The 20814-nt window shown below is 47.8% G+C and overlaps 1 protein-coding gene across 1 annotated transcript; it reads right to left on the bottom strand.

The window, feature by feature from the left end:
- Positions 1–2678: 2678 nt before the first annotated feature.
- LOC120317566 (zinc finger protein 850-like) lies at positions 2679–19570 on the bottom strand. Its single transcript, XM_039364243.1, has 7 exons — positions 19422–19570; positions 17405–19197; positions 17091–17290; positions 14705–14715; positions 13502–13864; positions 11569–12683; positions 2679–5194 (listed from the first exon to the last, which is right to left on the bottom strand). The coding sequence occupies exons 1-7, from the start codon at positions 19460–19462 to the stop codon at positions 3975–3977; spliced, it is 4743 nt and encodes a 1580-aa protein (XP_039220177.1). The 5' UTR covers positions 19463–19570; the 3' UTR covers positions 2679–3974.
- Positions 19571–20814: the final 1244 nt, after the last annotated feature.

Raw genomic sequence — 20814 nt, 5'->3', positions numbered from 1 at the left:
TTTGGGGTGCTGTATTAATGTGGGAAATAAATAGAATAACATAGAATAAAGAAGAATAAAGTATAATAATGAAAAATCACTAAAAGCAAAAATCATGTGTCTGCATAATCTCTGAAAAGAAAGCTGTGTTAGCAAAAAGCTGTATTAACAGTACGTGAATGATCTAATGCATATTTAGGAATATTGTATAAAAGTAAAAAACTGCCTTCATTGTATTCCCATGAGAAATGGAGCTAACGTGTGAGAAACTATCTGAATGTTACACAAAGTAGATTGCATATACAATGTAAGATTCCATTGATGCTTCCTTTGTTCCTGAGAAAAAGAAACCTATAAAAGCTTTGGTTTAGACCCTCCCCCTTGTTCAGAAATTTGCTGATTGTTAAAATCACTTCTGAACCTTTTGCGCAAAAAAATAAAAACCTCTTTCACCTTTGGAATCCTTAAAAGTCCTTATTTTTTTAAGGCTTTATTTTTCCACAAGAGTATAACATCTAATGCTGCTCCCCCTTTGGGGGCTTCTTTGAGAGAAGAATCCATCCACGTCCAGAGGTTGGGATGTGTGTCTCTTCCTCAATCTTGACTCTTCCATCGCAGGCCGGAGAGACTGAAGTTTCTGCGCAGGATCTTAGGTGTTCCTAGCACTGCGTTCCTCCGGGCAGAGAGAGAGATCTGAGTCGGTTCCTGGGATCTGTTGCAGCCCCTCTGCCCGCTTAGGAATCCCATCCCCAAGTGCTGGGACTGGGGAATAGAGGCAGTCAAGCTGTCAGGAATGATAACAATGTCCAGGGCCAAACTGACTCCCTGCAATAAGCCTCAATGGCAAGGGAAGCCCTCACATTTGCACAGGCTGCTCAGTTTGGCTAGTCTTCTCCCCGGTTAAGTTGCCTCCAAAGGGCCCACTGAACAATACCAGGGGTCTGGATATGGAAAGCCAGGAGTGGGGAAGCAGGTCGTGTGAACACGGCCTCGGGTCACGCTGGGTCCCCCTTTAGGTTTTATGACTTGTGGACTTCAACTCCCAGAATTCCAGAGCCCCGCATGAACCACAAATCATAAAAGGACCATCAGCGATCGCCCTGTTTGTTGCTTCCCTTTTCCAGCTGAAATCCTGCAGGCTGGCTCTGTTCCGCATCCTACAAAGATGGCACTGTGAGCCTCCCTCACTTCCGCTTCTGTCTGGCAAACACATGGTGCCCCCCACAGTATTTCCACTTGTAGGTTTCTTCCGTTGCAGCCGGTGAAGGCCGCACCACTGACCTCCTGGGTATCCCTCCAGCTCTGGCCCCCACGACCCGTGTGTTCTTTGCACATGCTGAGGAAATGCCCACAAGAGCCGCTCTGAGGACCCCCAGTGCCCTCTTGACTGCGGGAGGTGCCACGGCCTTTCCCGGCCCTCCAGATGAAGTAGAGCCGAGCAGCAACCCCGCCACCAGTCACCAGGAGGCAATAAAGGGCGGGTTTTGACTCCACCTGCCAGTCCTCGGGAGCCCTGCAGCCCACAGATGCTCTACCCCAGGTATCCTTTGGAGGGCAGCTCTTCCGCCCAAAGAGGCGGGGAACTGTCTGGCCCTAGAGTGCACAACAACCTGCCCAGGTAGGCTGGCAAAGGCACTGCAGAGGCTGATTGGCAAGAAAGTTTGGAGTTTATAGTTCAGCAACCTCTTGTTTCCGTTCACACAACACAACTCCCTCCGTGGGATCTAACACCCACATTCACACGGGCCAAGTGTTGCAATGTTGAAAAGGACTGGATTTCCAGGGCTTTGCCTGTCCTAGTCCAGCCTTCCTTACTTCATATATCTGGGAATGGCCTTACATGGTGCTGACGTTTGGAAAACCTATATAGGTTATATCAAAAATGAGATGGAGCTCTTTCACAGCCACAAAAGGCCAAATTAGATTCAGCCACATCACACGTGCTCAAATTAAGCACCAAGTGGGATGATCATTTAAAGGCAATTTATTAGTCTATTATAGCAAAGAGATTTCCCTTAATGAAAAGGGGGAATCCAGGACACAGAATCGGGTTTCATTTTATACGCCATACAGTAGAAAAAGTGCAAAGCAAGACTTGATTGGATGTAAGCAATCATCCTACTCAGTTAAGCCAGAGACATGGACAGTAACATCCCATAATATTAAACATAACCATTGAAGTGTCCATTGCATTAAAACGAGAACGCTGATAATGGGAAAAAGTGTCACGAATCAAATGAGGCTGTTAACAAAAAAGTACAATTTCAACCACACAATTTCAGTTCGGCATTTAACACAATCATCCCCCAGCATCTAGTAGACAAATTGGGCCTTTTGGGCTTAAACACTCTTTGTGTAACTGCATTCTTGATTTTCTTACCAAAGGCTGCAATATGTGCAAGTTGGAACAAATACCCATAATACTATTTTCTTGAGCAAAGTTTCTCCGCTGCTGTTCACCCTGTTGACCCATGACTGTTGTGCTAGGTTTGCCACCAACCATATTGTGAAGTTCGCAGATGATACAACAATAGTATTCATGATGACAATGAGGGAGCTTACCACAAGGAGGTTGAAGGGTTGGTGATCTGGTGTAAGGAAAACAGCCTAGTTTTAAATACCGGAAAAACCATAGAAATCATTGTCAATTTCAGAAAAGGCAGTCAAAGCCACACTTCACTGTGCATTAATGATTCACCTGTGGAGATGGTTACCAGCATCAAATTCCTGGGTGTGCAGCTAATGAGTAAAATTACATCGCCCTTGAAAAAGTGTGTAAAATTATTCAAATTCTACTATTAGGCCTCATAGAATAGCACAATAATTAAACTGAGTGTAGCAATAAAGTGAATAATAAAATTGTGCTGTCCATAAGTTTACTTACTCCTGACATTTTGGGCTGAGAATACAATATAAACTCATGTTGACACAAAAAAGTTGAGATGGCAATGAAGGGTAACAGTTCACACCTGACTTACTTAGGTCTGTGATAAACATTCAAGTAGCTTCTTAGTGCAGTATTGTAGGCAGAGTGTCCACACCCTGGCATTTGATTCTGAGAGCGCTCAAGCCTTGACTGTCATCCATCCTTGTGAGGATGGTAAAAGGCGGGCCCAGATTGTTGGCGACAATATGCAAATAATGTTTACCTTGGAAATCTCCCAGAGTGTGCTTTAAAGCATATAGGGCGGCATATAAACCTAAATACTATTGTTATTTCAGTGGCACCATTGTGACTGAAGGTTTCTCCACTCAGGCATATTTAGTGTTTTTTTTCCCCATGTGACTTCTTTGATGTCGATAGAGGTGTCCATAAACAATAAACATTTTTCCACACTCAAGGTATTTGGATTGTTTTTCTCCCAAGTGCATTGATGCTGATAAAGACTTCCCTTCCCACAGAAACCCTTTCCATGCTCCAGGCATTTATATATTTCTCTCCTGCATGGAGTCTTTGATGTCTGTAAAGCTTTCCCCTCTGACTACAGCTCCTTCCACACTCCAGACACTTTTCACAAAAACAAATTAATTAAATTAATTCAGGAAGGGTACTTACATTAGAAACTCAGAATTGCCACCCAAAAGGTCTGTCTAGCCATGTGACTTGGTTTCAGTCTCAACTGCCGTGGCGGCCATTTTTATCTCTCCGACTTTTCTTGGCTGTTCGGGGCTACAAGAATCTGGCAGGGTTTGGGGTTTTTTTTGTCCATGGCCACATGGCCAAAGAAGTGCCAAGCCAGCTCCGGTTTTTCTTTTGCTAGCTGAAGATGCTTGAGCTGGCTAGCAGCCATTCTTTTTTTAAAAAGGTAACTGCAACGGTTCCAAGCTAAATTGGCACTTATAGGGTTTCTCTGCTTATGTGGATTCTTTGATGTCTTCACTCTGACTGAAGCTCTTTCCACACTCCAGGCATTTATATGGTTTTTTTCCCCAGGGTGAATTGTTTCATGTATATAAAGGTCTCCCCACTGAAGCTTTTTCCAAACTCCAGGCATTTATACTGTTTCTCTCAAGTGGATTCTTTGATGTGCATAAAGGTTTCCTTGAAAACTGAACCACTTTCCACACTCCACGCATTGATACGGTTTCTCTCCTGAATGGATTCTTTGATGTATGTTAAGGCTGCTCCTCTGAATGAAGCTCTTTCCACACTCCAGACATTTATAAGGTTTTTCTCCTGTGTGGATCTTTTGATGTTTATGGAGGTTTCCCTTCCCATTGAAGCTCTTTCCACACTCCAGGCATTTATGTGGTTTTTCTCCTAAGTGGATCCTTTGATGTGTATAAAGGTTTCCATGATGACTGAACCTCTTTCCACACTCCAGGCATTGATACGGTTTCTCTCCTGTATGGATTCTTTGATGTACATTAAGGCTGCTCCTCTCACGGAAGCTCTTTCCACACTCCATACAATTATAAGGTTTCTCTCCTGAATGGATTCTTTGATGTACGTTAAGGCTGCTCCTCTGACTGAAGCTCTTTCCGCACTCCAGACATTTATAAGGTTTTTCTCCTGTGTGGATCCTTTGATGTGTATAAAGGGTTCCCCTCCCATTAAAGCTGTTTCCACAGACCAGACATTTATGTAGTTTTTCTCCTGAGTGGATCCTTTGATGTGTATAAAGCTGTCCCCTCTGACTGAAGCTCTTTCCACACTCCAGGCATTTATAAGGTTTTTCTCCGGTGTGGATCCTTTGATGTTTATAAAGGCTTCTGCGCGCACTAAAGCTCTTTGCACACTCCAGGCATTTATAAGGTTTCTCTCCTGAATGGATTCTTTGATGTATGTGAAGGCTGCCCCTCTGACTGAAGATCTTTCCACACTCCAGACATTTATAAGGTTTCTCTCCTGTGTGGATCCTTTGATGTTTATAAAGGCTTCCCCTGTGACTGAAGTTCCTTCCACACTCCATGCATTTATGCGGTTTCTCTCCTGAGTGGATCCTTTGATGTGTATAAAGGTTTCCCCTCAGACTGAAGCTCTTTCCACACTCCAGACATTTATGCGGTTTCTCTCCTGAGTGGATTCTTTGATGTGTATAAAGGTGTCCCCTCTGACTGAAGCTCTTTCCACATTCCAGGCATTTATGAGGTTTTTCTCCTGAGTGGATTCTTTGATGGTTATAAAGGTGTCCCCTCTGACTGAAGCTCTTTCCACACTCCAGGCATTTAAATGGTTTCTCTCCTGTGTGGATTCTTAGATGGTTTACAAGAACTGTATTTGTTTTGAAAGATTTTCCACATTCTGTACATTCATATTTCTCTCCTCCCTCCTGGAACCTTTGGGGATTCTCAGGTCTCCTGAAGGGCCCTCCGACCTCCAGGCTCCTGTCGGGATCTCTGCCGGTTTCCTGCTCCGCGCTTCTCCCTCCAGGCAGCTTCCTTTCGCGGGGTCCCCTTTGGCTCATCCCTTGAAGGCCGTCTCCTCCCAGGGCTGGTCCGCGGGGCCTCCTCTCCTCTAGGGCGGTGCGTCCTTCCTTCCTTCTGTGCAAAGTCAGAGCCCCCCAGAAAAGGAAATATTAAAAGGGCAGAAAAATATATTTTTCCTCCAGGATTTTTAAAAGCAAAAGCCAAATCTCTCTGCCCTCCAATCTCTGCCCCAAGCAAGAGCCAGCCCTATACAAATGCAGAAGTAGAACCATCAGGAAGGTTGGAGCCAGGGAATTGAAGAAGACAAGGAGACTCCAGGAGTCATTAGGGAAGCAGGAGATGGCTTTTGGGACCTAACAGGACTAAGCCACAGATACTAAGGCCTAGAAAAGCCCTCAGACTCAGTTCAAAGGTCATGCCACAGGAACAGGAAACTATGCCAATCCAAAGGCTAGAGAGGACATACAAAGCTATTGCCCACGTGCTCAGCCTCTCTCTCCCCTCTGCTCCTTCCTGCAAGAACCATCTTTCTGCTTCTTCCCTAAACTGTAACCTTCTTCCTAGAGCAGTCGCCATGTTGCTTATTTATTCCCGGCTTGGATGAACCAGGAGGAAGACTTTACTTCCCACACTTCCTCCGCCGGGCTCGCCCGTCCTCCTGCAGGGGCGAAGGGGGGGAGGAGAGGCGGCTCACGGCTTCGTCCCTTCCCCGGAGGGGAGTCCCAGGCCCGACCGGGGAGGAAGGCCGGAGCCTCGGCATTTCCACGGCAAGAACCAGACGGAGCCGGCCTCCCTCCCAACGCCCGTCCCGCCAGGCCAGGCCTCGGCCTCCCCCCTCCCTCCCGGGGTTCCCTTCTCCGCCAGAGAGCCTCTGGCACTGCGACTCCCAGCATCCCTTGCGCCCTACCTGGCTCCGAGCCCGCCCGTGAATGACTCAATTAGGGCGCTTCGGTTCTATTTGTTTCCGGAAGTGGAGGCGGGACTTCGCTGCGATGCCTCTTCCTGGTTGCTCTTCCTCTTTCCTTTGAATGGACCGCCCCGAGAAGTCCGCCGGCCAATCGTTGCACTCCCCAGAGCGACCAATCGGCGTCCTGCTTCCTTCCGTCCATCAGGCATATGGCGCCTGCGCAGTAGCGAAACTTCTCTTTGGCAAGGGGGTGGGGCGAGGGGCTCCCTTTGAAGTCTTCTTCCCCCCCCCCCTTCCGCATTGAGGTAGTGGAGCTGAGGGCCCCCCTCCCCCTCCCCATACTGGGGTCTCTCCCTAGGCAGGGCGGGGGGATCTGGGGTGGCGCTTCCTCCCTTCTTCCCCCCGCGGCCCCCTGGCGGCCCCTCTCCCGGGCGGGGGAGGGTCGGAGCAGATGAGGAGAAGGGCGGGGGGGGGAGGTGACAGCAGATTTCCCATATCTGGGGGGCGCCCCGAAGAGGAGGGGGCCCCCCCTTCCCCGAAGCCCCCCCTGAAGGCGGGAGGAGCAGCGACGGAGGGAAACTGGCAGGGGAAGGAAGGAGGACAGGGAGAACTGTTAACCGGTGGAACTACCCGCCTCCAGAAGCTGTGGGTGGTCCAACATCGGAGGTTTCAAAGAAGAGACTGGACAGACAGGTATAGGGCCTCCTGCCTGAGCAGGTGCATGGACTAGATGACCTCCAAGGTCCCTTCCATTACTACTACTACTACTACTACATTATTATTATTATTATTATTATTATATTTTATAATAATAATAATAACTATACAAGGTCCATTCCACTCTGTCATCTCATGGACGATCCTGCCTTTCTTTGGGTTTGGCTGTTCAGAGCTTCTGCCCCTCCCTTCACTCGCTCTGCATTCACACCGGAAGCTCTTTGCGCATGTGGGGGGGAGAGAGAAAGGAGGATATGCAGTGATATTTATATATATTTCAATGGGCATCTTTAATCACCCACCTGCTCAGACTTTGGAAAAAGTGCAAGGAAGAGCAACTAAGATACTTAAAGGCCTGGAGACTTAAAGGCCTGGAGAGTAAAACATATAAAGAAAGGTTGCAAGATTTGGGTTTGGCTAAAGCACAGGTGTCCACTTTGTGACCTCGTTTGACATGTTGTGACTTTTTTCCCACTGCTGGCAATGGGGTGGGAGTGGTTTCGGCGTGAGGCATCCAGCCCGTGGGCTGTCACTTTGACATGCCTGGTATATTAGGGCTCCTGCTTGAGTAGGGAGCTGGACTAGGAGACCTTCAAGGTCCCTTCCAGCTCTATTCTGAATTTGAATTTGCCTTCTCTAACAACCAATATCAGCTCTGAACTGTTCCCAGGACCTCATTCCAGCTTCAGCAGCTGAAGCATCAAACCAAGAAGAAGAGAAAGGAGGGGGGGGGGGGGCGCAAAAGACGTCATGCTCACCTTTTCCCCTTCAAGTCAAGAACCAGCCCAACTTAATCAGCAATCACATGATGGTTGTTGCATCCCGAGCAATTCACTATCACGGCTCTATGATGCTAAGCCACCTTGGAAATACTTTTGGCAGATTGTGTCCTGCATACTTGAGATAAAAACCAAGTTCCATCAGGGATGTTTCAAATTGATTCTCTGGGATATCCAAGGGCAGGGAATTGGGGGGAGGTGCCTGTTTATTTAGGAATGACTTCTTTTATTTGGCAAGCAGCCCAACTCCCAATTACTGAGTGGTTTACAAAAGAGAATAAAAGGGGGAAAGAATGTGTATACCTGGACAAAACATTTACTGCATTGCACAACAAAGCTCCCCGGGGCTCAACCATCTGCCTGACCCCTCTGCCCAGGAGCAAAGCCCACTCCTCAAACAGGTATGGGATTTGTTGGGTGAGGCACAGAAATCTCTGAATGATTCTGTTAAAGAGGGGAGGGGTCTGCAGCTCTCTTTGGGGCAACATGTAAGCAATGGGCCATTGCTGCCTTTCCAATTCCAGTCCCTGCCCTGCTCCAGGTGCTAAAGAGGCTGGACCTCAATTAAGCTTTTCCCAGAGCAGCCATTAGTCAATTAAGCAGATGAACCATCCTCAAATGAAACCCAACAGCCTGTGTCTTCACAAGCACCATAGAGGCATTTTCTGAACAGCGATACAGACTGAGCTGGTTTTTTTTATTTTTTTTAATTTTCCAGTGCTACATAGCATCTTTTGCATTTCCTGGTGATCCCCCATCCAAGTCCCAACTAACACTAAACAAACTTCACTTTCCAGGTCAGCCAACAATGTCCAGGATCAGACTAAGAGTCCCCCGCTCACTGTCTGGGCGAGTCTCTGCAATAAGCCTCAATGGCAAAGAAAGCCCTCACATTTGCACAGCCTGCTCACTTTGGCTCGTCTTCTGCCCGGTTAAGTTGGCCTCCAAAAAGCCCATTGAACAATGCCAGGAGACTGGGTATGGCCAGTCAGGAGTGGGGAAGCAGGTCGTGTGAACAGAGCTTCGGGTCCCGATGAATCCTCCTTTAGGTTGTTCTAGGCCAGAGGCGGGGAACGATGGCCCTTTTATGACTTCTGGATTTCTGCTCCCAGAACTCCATGAAATACAGACCGAGAATTGTTCCGGCTGGTTCATCGTAAATACTGTGCCCTGTTTCGGCCCCTCAAATTCTGTGCAGGAGAGGCAGAGAAGGACAAGATGAAGGATCACTGCAGCAAAAAGTATTTAAGGGTATCTTTTTACCAAATAATTTCAATTTACTGTGAAATCACCTGAAATTGATGCAATTAAATGGCACAAACAGTTTATTGTTGCATAATGTATTGGGTGTAAATTTTGATTTATGACTAACGTTCTTCTAAATAAAACAAAATGGTATGGACAAAATCACTGCTTGTAGCCTTTGTAGATTTTAAGCCTACATTTGATTCCATTTCAGAGAAATCTTGATGAATGTGGAGAATACATTAGAAAGGGATGTCACTTTTTCTACAACATCCAATTTACAAGAGTTTCATACATCTGGGGATGGCCTTACATGGTGCTGACATTTGGAAAACCTATATAGATTATATCAAAAATGAGATGGAGCCACAAGAAAAAGGCTCAATTAGCTTAGATTCAGCCACATCACACTTGCTCAAATTAGACAACAAGGTGGGATGAGCATTTAAAGGCAATTTATTAGTCTATTATAGCAAATAGATTTCCCTTAATGAAAAGGGGGAATCCAGGACATAGAATCGAGTTTCATTTTATATGCCTTATAGTAAAAAAAATACAAAACAAGACTTTGGATGGAACAAATCACCCTGTTCAGTTACAACAGAGACATGGAAAGTAACATCCCATAATATTAAGCATAACCATTGAAATGTGTATTGCATTAGAAGGAGAACGCTTATATGGAAAAAAGTATCACAAGTCAAATGAGGCTGTTACAAAAAAGTACAATTTCAACCACACAATTTCACTTCGGCATTTAACACAATCATCCCCCAGCATCTAGTAGACAAATTGGGCCTTTTGGGCTTAAACAATCTTTATGTAACTGGATTCTTGATTTTCTTACCAAAGGCTGCAATATGTGAAAGTTGGAACAAATACCCCTAATACTATTTTCTTGAGCACAAGTTCTCCTCAGGGCTGTATCCCACGTCCGCTGTTCACCTTGTTGACCCATGACTGTTGTGCCAGGTTTCCCACCAACCATATTGTGAAGTTCGCAGATGATACAACAGCAGCAGGCCTTATTCATGATGATAATGAGGGAGCTTACCGCAAGGAGGTTGAATGGTTGGTGATCTGGCGTAAGGAAAACAGTCTAGTTTTAAATACCGGAAAAATCATAGAAATCATTGTCGATTTGAGAACAGGCAGGCACAGACACACTTCTCTGTGCATTAATGATTCACCTATGGAGATGGTTACCAGCATCAAATTCCTGGGTGTGCAGCTAATGAGTAACATTAGATAGCCCTTGAAAAAGTGTGTAAAATTATTCAAATTCCACTATTTGGCATCACAGAATAGCACAATCATTAAAGAGTATAGCAATAAAATGAATAATAAAATGGTGCTGTCCATAAGTTTACTTTCTCCTGAATGTTTAGGCTGAGAATACAATATATACTCATGTTGACACACAAAGGTTGAGATGGCAATAAAGGGTAACAGTTGACACCTGACTTACGTAGGTCTGCGATAAACATTCAAGTAGCTTCTTAGTGCAGTATTGCAGGCAGACTGTCCACAGCCTGGCGTTTGATTCTGAGAGCGCTCAAGCCTTGACTGTCATCCATCCTTCTGAGGATGGTAAAAGGCGGGCCCAGATTGTTGGCGACAATATGCAAATAATGTTTACCTTGGAAATCTCCCCGAGTGCGCTGTAAAGCACTATGGGGCGGCATATAAGCCTAAATGCTATTGTTATTTCAGTGGCACCGTTGCGACTGAAGGCATATTTAGCGTTTTTTTCCCCCATGTGAATTCTTTGATGTCGATAGAGGTGTCCACAAACAACAAAGGTCTTTGCACACTCAAGATATTTGCATTGTTTTTCTCCCAATTGGATTGATGCTCTTAAAGACTTCCCTTCCCACAGAAACCCTTTCCACTCTTTATATGGTTTCTCTCCTCAATGGGGTCTTTGATGTCCGAAAAGGTTTCCCCTCTAACTACAGCTACTTCCACACTCCCAACATTTATATGGTTTTTCTCCACTGTGAATGCTTTCATGTTTATGGAGACCTTGACTTTCAGTAAAGCTCTTTCCACACTGGAGGCATTTACAGGTAATCCACTACGTACGAGAGTTATTTAGCCACTTTTCACAAAAATGAATTAATTAAATTAATTCAGGAAGGGTACTTACATTAGAAATTCAGAATTGTGACCAAAAAGGTCTGTCTAGCCATGTGAGTTGGTTTCAATCACTAATGCCATGGGGGCCATTTTTATCTCTTTCCTTGGCTGTTTGGGGCTATAGGAAGTTGGCAGGGTTTGGGGTTTTTTTTTGTCCATGGCCGCATGGCCAAACAAGTGCCGAGCCAGCTCCGGTTTTTGCTTTTGCTAGCTGAAGATGCTTGAGCTGGCTAACAGCCGTTATTTTTTTTAAAAAGGTAACTGCAATGGTTCCAAGCTAAATTGGCATTTATAGGGTTTCTCCTCTTGTATGGATTCTTTGATGTGCATAAAGGTTGCTCTTGTGACTGAAGCTCTTTCCACATGCCAGGCATTTATGCGGTTTTTCTCCTGAGTGGATCCTTTGATGTGCATGAAGATTGCTCCTCTGACTGAAGCTCTTTCCACACTCCAGACATTTATGCGGTTTTTCTCCTGTGTGGATCCTTTGATGTACATAAAGATTGTTCCTTCGATTGAAATTCTTTCCACACTCCAGGCATTTATGTGGTTTTTCTCCTGTGTGGATCCTTAGATGTCTATAAAGGTTTCCCATTAGATTGAAGCTCTTTCCACACTCCAGGCATTTATGCGGTTTTTCTCCTGAGTGGATCCCTTGATGTGCATAAAGGTTGCTCCTCTGACTGAAGCTCTTTCCACACTCCAGACATTTATGTGGTTTTTCTCCTGAGTGGATCTTTTGATGTTTATTAAGGGTGCTCTTCAGATTGAAGCTCTTTCCACACTCCAGGCATTTATGCGGTTTTTCTCCTGAGTGGATCCTTTGATGTGCATAAAGGCTTCCACTCACCCTGAAGCTCTTTCCACACTCCATGCATTCATAAGGTTTTTCTCCTGAGTGGATCCTCTGATGTCTATAAAGGCTTCCCCTCAGACTGAAGCTCTTTCCACACTCCAGGCATTTATACGGTTTTTCTCCTGTGTGGATTCTTTGATTTCTATAAAGGTGTCCCCTCAGATTGAAGCGCTTTCCAAACTCCATACATTTATAAGGTTTTTCTTGTGTGTGGATTCTTTGATGTGTATAAAGGCTACTACTCCGACTGAAGCTCTTTCCACACTCCAGGCATTTATGTGGTTTCTCTCCAGTGTGGATCCTTTGGTGTTTATAAAGGTTTCCCCTCAGATTGAAGTGCTTTCCACACTCCAGGCATTTATGTGGCTTTTCTCCTGTGTGGATTATTAGATGCATTTCAAGACCTCCTTTTCTTTTGAAGAATTTTCCACATTCCGGGCACTGATATTTCTCTCCTTCCACTTGGATTCTCTGGGGATTCCCGAGTCTTCCGCCTCTCGTGAAGGAGCCTCTGCCCTCCAGGCCGGTCTCGGGGTCTCCACCCGTTTCCTGCTCCCCGCTTCTCCATCCAGGCGGCCTCCTTTCTCGGAGTCCCCTTCGGCTCATGCCTGCCGGGCCTTCCCCGCCGTCTCCACCTGGGGCTGCTCCGCGGGGCCTCCTCTCCTCTCGGGCGGCGCCTCCTTCCTTCCTTCTGTGAGAAGTCAGAGCCCCCCAGAAAAGGAAATATTAAAAGGCCAGAAAAATATATGTTTCCTCAAGGATTTTTAAAAGCAAAAGCCAAATCTCTCTGCCCTCCAATCTCTGCCCCAAGCAAGAGCCAGCACTATACAAACGCAGCGGTAGAACCATCAGGAAGGTTGGAGGCAGGGAACTGAAGAAGACAAAGAGACTGAAGGAGTCATCAGCCCAGCCCCAGGGAAGCAGGAGAAGGCTTTTGGGACCTAACAGGACTAAGCCACAGATACTAAGGCCTAGAAAAGCCCTCAGACTCAGTTCAAAGGTCATGCCACAGGAACAGGAAACTATGCCAATCCAAAGGCTAGAGAGGGCATACAAAGCTATTGCCCTCCTGCTCAGCCTCTCTCTCCCCTCTGGTCCTTCCTGCAAGAACCATCTTTCTCCTTCTTCCATAAACTGTAACCTTCTTCCCAGAGGAGTCGCCATGTTGCTTATTTATTCCCGGCTTGGATGAACCAGGAGGAAGACTTTACTTCCAGCACTTCCTCCGCCGGGCTCGCCCGTCCTCCTACAGGGGCGAAGGGGGGGAGGAGAGGCGGCTCACGGCTTCGTCCCTTCCCCGGAGGGGAGTCCCAGGCCCGCCCGCCCTCCTAGGGAGGGAGGCCTCCGCCTCTCCTCGGCATTTCCCCGGCAAGAACCAGACGGAGCCGGCCTCCCTCCCAGCGCCCGTCCCGCCAGGCCAGGCCTAGGCCTCCCCCCCTCCCTCCCGGGGTTCCCTTCTCCGCCAGACAGCCTCTGGCACTGCGACTCCCAGCATCCCTTGCGCCCTACCTGGCTCCGACCCCGTCCGTGGATGGATCAATTAGGGCGCTGAGTTCTATTCGATTCCGGAAGTGGAGGCGGGACTTTGCTGCGAGGCCTTTTCCTGTTACCGGTAGCTCTTCTTTCCTTTGAATGGACCGCCCCGAGGAGCTCCTGCCAATCGCTGCCCTCCCCAGAGCGCCCAATCGGCGTCCTGCTGCCTTCCATCCATCACTCATATGGCGCCTGCGCAATAGCGAAGCTTCTCTTTGGCAAGGGGGTGGGGCGAGGGGCTCCCTCAAGGCTCCCCTTGAAGTCTTCTCCCCCCTCGCCCCCCCCCCGCATCCAGGTAGCGGAGTTGAGGGCCCCCCTCCCCCCTCTGGAGGTCTCTCCCTAGGCAGGGCGGGGGGAGTTGGGGGTCGCTTCCTTACCTCTTCCCCCTGGGGGGCTCCAGCCGGGCTCCCCCCGCGACCCCCAGGCAGCCCCTCTCCCGGGCGGGGGGGGGTCGGAGCAGGTGAGGAGAAGGGCGGAGGGGGGGAGGAGATAGCAGCCTTCCCATATCTGGGGGGGGGGCGAAGAGGAGGGGGCCCCGCTCTTCCCCGAAGGCGGGAGGAGCAGCGACGGAGGGAGACTGGCCGGGGAAGGAAAGAGGAATCTCCTCACAGGGAGAACTGTTAACCGGTGGAACTACCCGCCTCCAGAAGCTGTCAAAGCTCCAACACCGGAGGCTTTAAAGAAGAGACGGGACAGCCGTTTGTCTGAGCACGTGGATGGGCTAGATGACCTCCAAGGTCCCTTCCAGATCTGCGATTCTGCTCCTGATCTGGAAGGTCCCTTGCAGCCTTATTCTGAATTTGAATTTGCCTTCATTAATAACCAGTATCAGCTCTGAACTGTTTCCAGGACCTCATTCCAGCTTCAGCAGCTGAAGAAGAGAAAGGAGGAGGGGAGGGCAAAGGAACTAATATGCACCTTAGCCCGCATGAACCACAAATCATAAAAGGGCCATCAGCGATCGCCCTGTTCCTTCCTTCCCTTTTCCAGCTGTTCCGCCTGAGAAAGATGGCGCCAGGAGCTTCTCTCGCTTCCGCTCCTGCCCGGCATACACATGCTGCCCCCCACAGTATTTCCACTTGTAGGTTTCTTCCGTTGTGGCCGGTGAAGGCCACGCCACTGACCTCCCAGGCATCCTTCCAGCTCCGGCCCCCACAAACCCCGTGCCCTTCCTTGCACCTCTCCAGGAACTGCCAGCAAGAGGGGACATCAGGGGACAGCCAAGGACGGGTATTGGGGCCCTCTGCCAGCCCTCGAGAGCGCTGCTGCCCAGAGATGCTCTATCCCGGGTTTCCTTTGGAGGGCAGCTCTTCCTGCCAAGGAGGTGGGACACTAAATTAGAGCTCACAACAACCTGCCCAGGTAGGCTGCCGAAGAAACTGCAGAGGCTGATTGGCAAGAAACCTGGGAGTTTATAGTTCAGCAACATCTCGTTTCCGCTCACACCACACAACTCCCTCCCTGGGATCTAACACCCACATTCACACGTGCCAAGTGTGGCAGTGTTGACAAGGACTGGATTTCCGGGGCTTTGCCTGTCCTAGTCCAGCCTTCCTTACTTCATATATCTGAGGCTGGCCTTACATGGTGCTGACGTTTGGAAAAGCCATTTAGATTATATGAATGGGATGGAGGAGCTCTTTCACACCTACAACAACGAAGGCCAAATTAGCCCCAGATTCAGTCACGTCACACTTGCTGCAAATAGGCACTGGGTGGGATGATCCTTTAAAGGCAATTTATTAGCCTATTATAGCAAAGAGATTTCCCTGAATGAAAAGAGGGAATCAGGACGCAGAATCGGGTTTCATTTTATACGCCTTATAGTAGAAAAAGTACAAAACAAGACTTGATTGGATGGAACAAATCACCCTGCTCAGTTACGCCAGAGACATGGACAGTAACATCCCATAATATCAAGCATAACCATTGAAATGTGCATTGCATTAAAAGGAGAACACTGATAATGGGGAAAAGTATCACGAGTCAAATGAGGCTGTTACAAAAAGGTAACATTTCAACCACAGAGTTTCAGTTCGGCATTTAACACAATCATTCCCCAGCATCTAGTGGACAAACTGGGCCTTTTAGGCTTAAACCTGTGGTTCTCAACCTATGGGCCGCGACCCCATTTGGGGTCGAACCACCATTTCACGGGGGTCGCCAAACAACGCAGTCCGCCATTTTTTCCCCCCTTTTCCTTAGCTGTGCTATTCCCTCTTATTCTATTGGCTTTTGAAAGCCAATAGAATAGATTCTATTCAAGAAACTATTCTATTGGCTTTCGAACGCCAATAGAATAGACTCTCTTGAATAGAGTCTAATTCTATTGGCTTTCAAAAGCCAATAGGAATTGTCCAGACCTGGCCGTTAAAGGCTGTCTGCACTGCTGAGCATGGCAAAAGTCACAGCAGGCAAATGTCTGCAGCAAAAGTGAGTTTGCAGGAACTTTCCACCCATCCCTACTGAGCAACTACAGAACGCCATCTTCTACTCTACTACTTGTAAATAAAAGGGGACCAGGGGTGGAAGGTGGGTAGCAGCGTTTAACTGGCTGTTACAAAAAGGTACAATTTCTACCACACAATTTCAGTTTGGCATTTAACACAATCATTCCCCACCATCTAGTAGAGAAATTGGGCCATTTGGGCTTAAACAATCTTTGTGTAACTGGATTCTTGATTGTCTTACCAAAGGCTGCAATATGTGCAAGCTGGAACAAATACCTCTAATTCCATTTTCTTGAGCACAGTTTCTCCTCAGGTCTGTGTCCCAAGTCCGCTGCTGTTCACCCTGTTGACCAATGACTGTTGTGCTACGTTTGCCACCAACCATATTGTGAAGTTCGCTGATGATACAACAGTAGTGGGCCTTATTCATGATGACAATGAGGGCGCTTACTGCAAGGAGGTTGAGGGGTTGGTGATCTGGTGTAAGGAAAACAGCCTAGTTTTAAATACCTGAAAAACTATAGAAATCATTGTCGATTTCAGAAAAGGCAGGCACAGACACACCTCTCTGTGCATTAATGATTCACCTGTGGGGATGGTTACCAGCATCAAATTCCTGGGTGTGCAGCCTAATGAGTAAAATTACAGAGCCCTTGAAAAAGTGTGTAAATTTATTCAAATTCCACTCTTTGGCATCACAGAATAGCACAATCATTAAAGAAAGTGTACCAATAAAATGAATAATAAAATGGTGCTGTACATAGGTTTACTTATTCCTGAATGTTTGGGCTGAGAATATAGTATTCGCTCATGTTGACAAAAGATTGAGATGGCAATGAAGGGTAAATGTTCACACCTTTCTTAATGAGCTGTACTTAGGTCTGTGATAAATATTCACTGTAAAGAACTATGGGGCGGCATATAAGCCTAAATGCTATTGTTATTTCAGTGGCACCGTTGTGACTGAAGGTTCTTCAGACACGTTTTTTTCCCCCATGTGAATTCTTTGATGTTGATAGAGGTGTCCACAAACAATAAAGTTCTTTCCACACTCAAGGTATTTGTATTTCTTTTCTCCCGAGTGGATTGATGCTCTTAAAGACTTCCCTTCCCACAGAAACTCTTTCCACGCATTTATATGGTTTCTCTCCTGAATGGAGTCTTTGATGTCTGTAATGGTTTCCCCTCTGACTACAGCTACTTCCACATTCCAGGCATTTATTTGCTTTTTCTTCTCTGTGAATGCTTTGATGTTTATGGAGACCTTGACTTTCAGTAAAGCTCTTTCCACACTGGAGGCATTTACAGGTAATCCCTTAGGTACGAGAGTTATTTAGCCACTTTTCACAAAAACGAATTGATTAAATTAATTCAGGAAGGGTACTTACATTAGAAATTCAGAAATTGCGACCAAAAAGGTCTGTCTAGCCATGTGACTTGGTTTCAGTCTCTCCTGAATGGATTATTTGATGCCTATAAAGGTGTCCCCTCTCACTGAACCTCTTTCCACACTCCAGGCATTCATACGGTTTCTCTCCTGAATGGATTCTTTGATGTACGTAAAGTTTGGTCCTCTGGCTGAAGCTCTTTCCACACTCCAGACATTTATGCGGTTTTTCTCCTGTGTGGATCCTTTGATGTCTATAAAGGTTTCCCCTCAGACTGAAGCTCTTTCCACACTCCAGGCATTTATGTGGTTTCTCTCCAGTGTGGCTCCTTTGATGTAAATAAAGGTTGCTCCTCTTACTGAAACTCTTTCCACACTCCAGGCATTTATGCAGTTTTTCTCCTGTGTGGCTACTTTGATGTACATAAAGGCTGCTTCTCTCACTGAAAGTCTTTCCACACTCCAGGCATTTATGCAGTTTTTCTCCAGTGTGGCTCCTTTGATGTACATAAAGGTTCCCCCTCTGACTGAAACTCTTTCCACACTCCAGGCATTTATGCGGTTTCTTTCCTGTGTGGATCCTTTGATGTGCATAAAGGTTCCCCCTCTGACTGAAGCTCTTTCCACACTCCAGACATCGATGTGGTTTCTCTCCAGTGTGGATTCTTTGATGTTGACGTAGGTGTTCATTCCGAGTAAAGCTCTTTCCACATTCTAGGCATTTGTATGGTTTTTCTCCAGTGTGAATCTTTTGATGTGTATAAAAGTTTTCTTTCCAAGTGAAGCTCTTTCCACACTCCAGGCATTTATGTGGTTTCTCTCCCGAGTGAATTCTTCGATGTGCATAAAGGCTGCTCCTGCGACTGAAGCTCTTTCCACACTCCAGGCATTTAAATGGCTTTTCTCCTGAGTGGCTTCTTAGATGTTTATAAAGGCTTCCCGTCTGAGTGAAGCACTTTCCACACTCCAGACATTTATGCGGTTTTTCTCCTGTGTGGATCCTTTGATGTGTATAAAGGCTTCCCCTCTCACTGAAGCTCTTTCCACACTCCAGACATTTATATGGTTTTTCTCCTGTGTGCATCCTTTGATGTGTATAAAGATGTCCCCTCCGACTGAAACGCTTTCCACACTCCAGACATTTATATGGTTTTTCTCCGGTGTGGATCCTTTGATGTGTATCAAGGTGTCCCCTCAGACTGAAGCACTTTCCACACTCCATACATTTATATGGTTTTTCTCCGGTGTGGATCCTTTGATGACTATAAAGGCTGCTACCCTGATTGAAGCTCTTTCCACACTCCAGACATTTATATGGTTTCTCTCCTGTGTGGATCCTTTGATGTATATAAAGGTTTCCACTCCGACTGAAGTTCTTTCCACACTCTAGACATTCAAATGGTTTCTCTCCTGAGTGGATTCTTTGATGTGTAGAAAGGTTGCTCCTCTGACTGAAGCTCTTTCCACACTCCAGGCATTCAAATGGCTTTTCTCCTGTGTGGATTCTTAGATGGTTTACAAGACCTGTATTTCTTTTGAAGGATTTTCCACATTCCGGGCATTCATATTTCTCTCCTCCCTCCTGGATTCTCTGGGGATTCCCGGGTCTTCCGCCTCCTCTGCAGGACCCTCCGCCCTCCTGGCCCGTCTCGGGGTCTCCGCCCGTTTCCTGCTCCCCGCCTCTCCCTCCGGGCGGCCTCCTTCCCCGGAGTCCCCCTCGGCTCATCCCTGCCGGGCCTTCCCCGCCGTCTCCTCCCGGGGCTGCTCCGCGGGGCCTCCTCTCCTCTCGGGCGGCGCCTCCTTCCTTCCTTCCTCCGCCGGGCTCGCCCGTCCTCCTGCAGGGGCGAAGGGGGGGAGGAGAGGCGGGTCACGGCTTCGTCCCTTCCCCGGAGGGAGTCCCAGGCCCGCCTGGGGAGGAAGGCCGAAGCCTCCGCCTCTCCGTGGGACTTTCCGGGCAGGCCTCCCTCCCAGCGCCCGTCCCGCCAGACAAGGCCTCGGCCTCCCCCCTCCCGCAAAAGGGCCCCTCCGAATATGACTCCCAGCATCCCCTGCGCCCTACCTGGGTCCCAGCCCGCCCGTGGATGAATCGGTTCTATTCATTCCCGGAAGTGGAGGCGGGACTTCGCTGCGAGGGCTCTTCCTGGTTGTTCTTCCTCTTTCCTCTGAATGGACCGCCCCGAGGAGTCCTCCTGCCAATCGCTGCCCTCCCCAGAGCGACCAATCGGCGTCCTGCTGCCTTCCAATCATGAGCCACATGGCGCCTGCGCAGTAGCGAAGCTTCTCTTTGGTGGCGGGAGGGGCTCCCCTGGAAGTCTTCTCCCCTCTCGCCCCCCCCCGCATCCAGGCAGCGGAGTGAGCCCCCCTCCCTCCTCCCCCCATTGGGGGTCTCTCCCTAGGCAGGGCGGGGGGAATTGGGGGGGCGCTTCCTCCATTCTTCCCCCTGGGGGGCTCCAGCCGGGCTCCCCCCGCGACCCCCAGGCAGCCCATCTCCCGGGCGGGGGGGGGTCGGAGCAGGTGAAGAGAAGGGCGGGGGGGAGGTGAAAGCAGCCTTCCCATATCTGGGGGGGCGCCCCGAAGAGGAGGGGGCCCCGCTCTTCCCAGAAGCCCCCCCTGAAGGCGGGAGGAGCAGCGACGGAGGGAGACTGGCCGGGGAAGGAAGGAGGAATCTCCTGACAGGGAGAACTGTTAACCGGTGGAACTACCCGCCTCCAGAATGCTCCAACACTGGAGTTTTTAAAGAAGAGACGGGACAGCCGTTTGTCTGAACACGTGGATGGATTAGATGACCTCCAAGGTCCCTTCCAACTCTGTTAATATTATTATTACCACCCACTCTGCCCCTTCCAGCTCTGTGATTCTGATCCTGATCTGGAAGGTCCCTTCCAGCTCTATTCTAAATTTGTATTTGCCTTCACTAATAACCAATGTCAGTTCTGAACTGTTCCCAGGACCTCATTCCAGCTTCAGCAGCTGAAGCATCAAACCAGGAAGAAGAGAAGGGGGGGGGGCACAAAAGACGTCATGCTCACCTTTTCCCCTCCAAGTCAAGAACCAGCTCAACTGGTCAGCTATTTGTCTGAAATGATATAGGGTCTCCTGTCTGAAAAGGGTGTTGGACTAGAAGACCTCCAAGGTCCCTTCTAGCACTATACTATACTATACTATACTATACTATACTATACTAATACTAATACTAATACTAATACTAATACTATAGCTTGCACTGCCGTTGTGGGAGGCGCATTATTTTTCTCCTTGTTAGGTCTTCAATTATGATAATTTCTGCTTGATTGTCTGGAGTTAATCCCTGCTTATCTGAATTTTGGAGAGGATGTAAATCCTCTTTTTATTCTCTTCTTCACTTTTTATTGTGTGTTTTTAATGGTGTGGAAATGTAGTTCATTTCTCTGTGTCTGTAGATGATGATGATAACCAATATCTCAGGGGCTGCC

Source organism: Crotalus tigris, unplaced genomic scaffold (genome assembly GCF_016545835.1).
Source record: "Crotalus tigris isolate CLP2741 ecotype Arizona unplaced genomic scaffold, ASM1654583v1 scf7180000019692.1526454, whole genome shotgun sequence".
Classification (NCBI taxonomy): domain Eukaryota; kingdom Metazoa; phylum Chordata; class Lepidosauria; order Squamata; family Viperidae; genus Crotalus; species Crotalus tigris.
Note: the sequence above shows the minus strand (reverse complement) of the source record. Positions and strands in the feature narration are given on the sequence as shown.

Excerpts from the sequence above, each read along its gene's own strand:
- LOC120317566 (XM_039364243.1), bottom strand. The coding sequence starts at position 19,462 with ATGAATAGAACCGATTCATCCACGGGCGGGCTGGGACCCAG. Across the intron at positions 12,684-13,501 it reads ACGGACGGGGTCGGAGCCAG|AAGGAAGGAAGGAGGCGCCG; the intron begins GTAGGGCGCAAG and ends GACTTCTCACAG. Across the intron at positions 5,195-11,568 it reads GGAGTGTGGAAAGAGCTTCA|TTCTTGTAAACCATCTAAGA; the intron begins GTCAGAGGAGCA and ends AAACAAATACAG.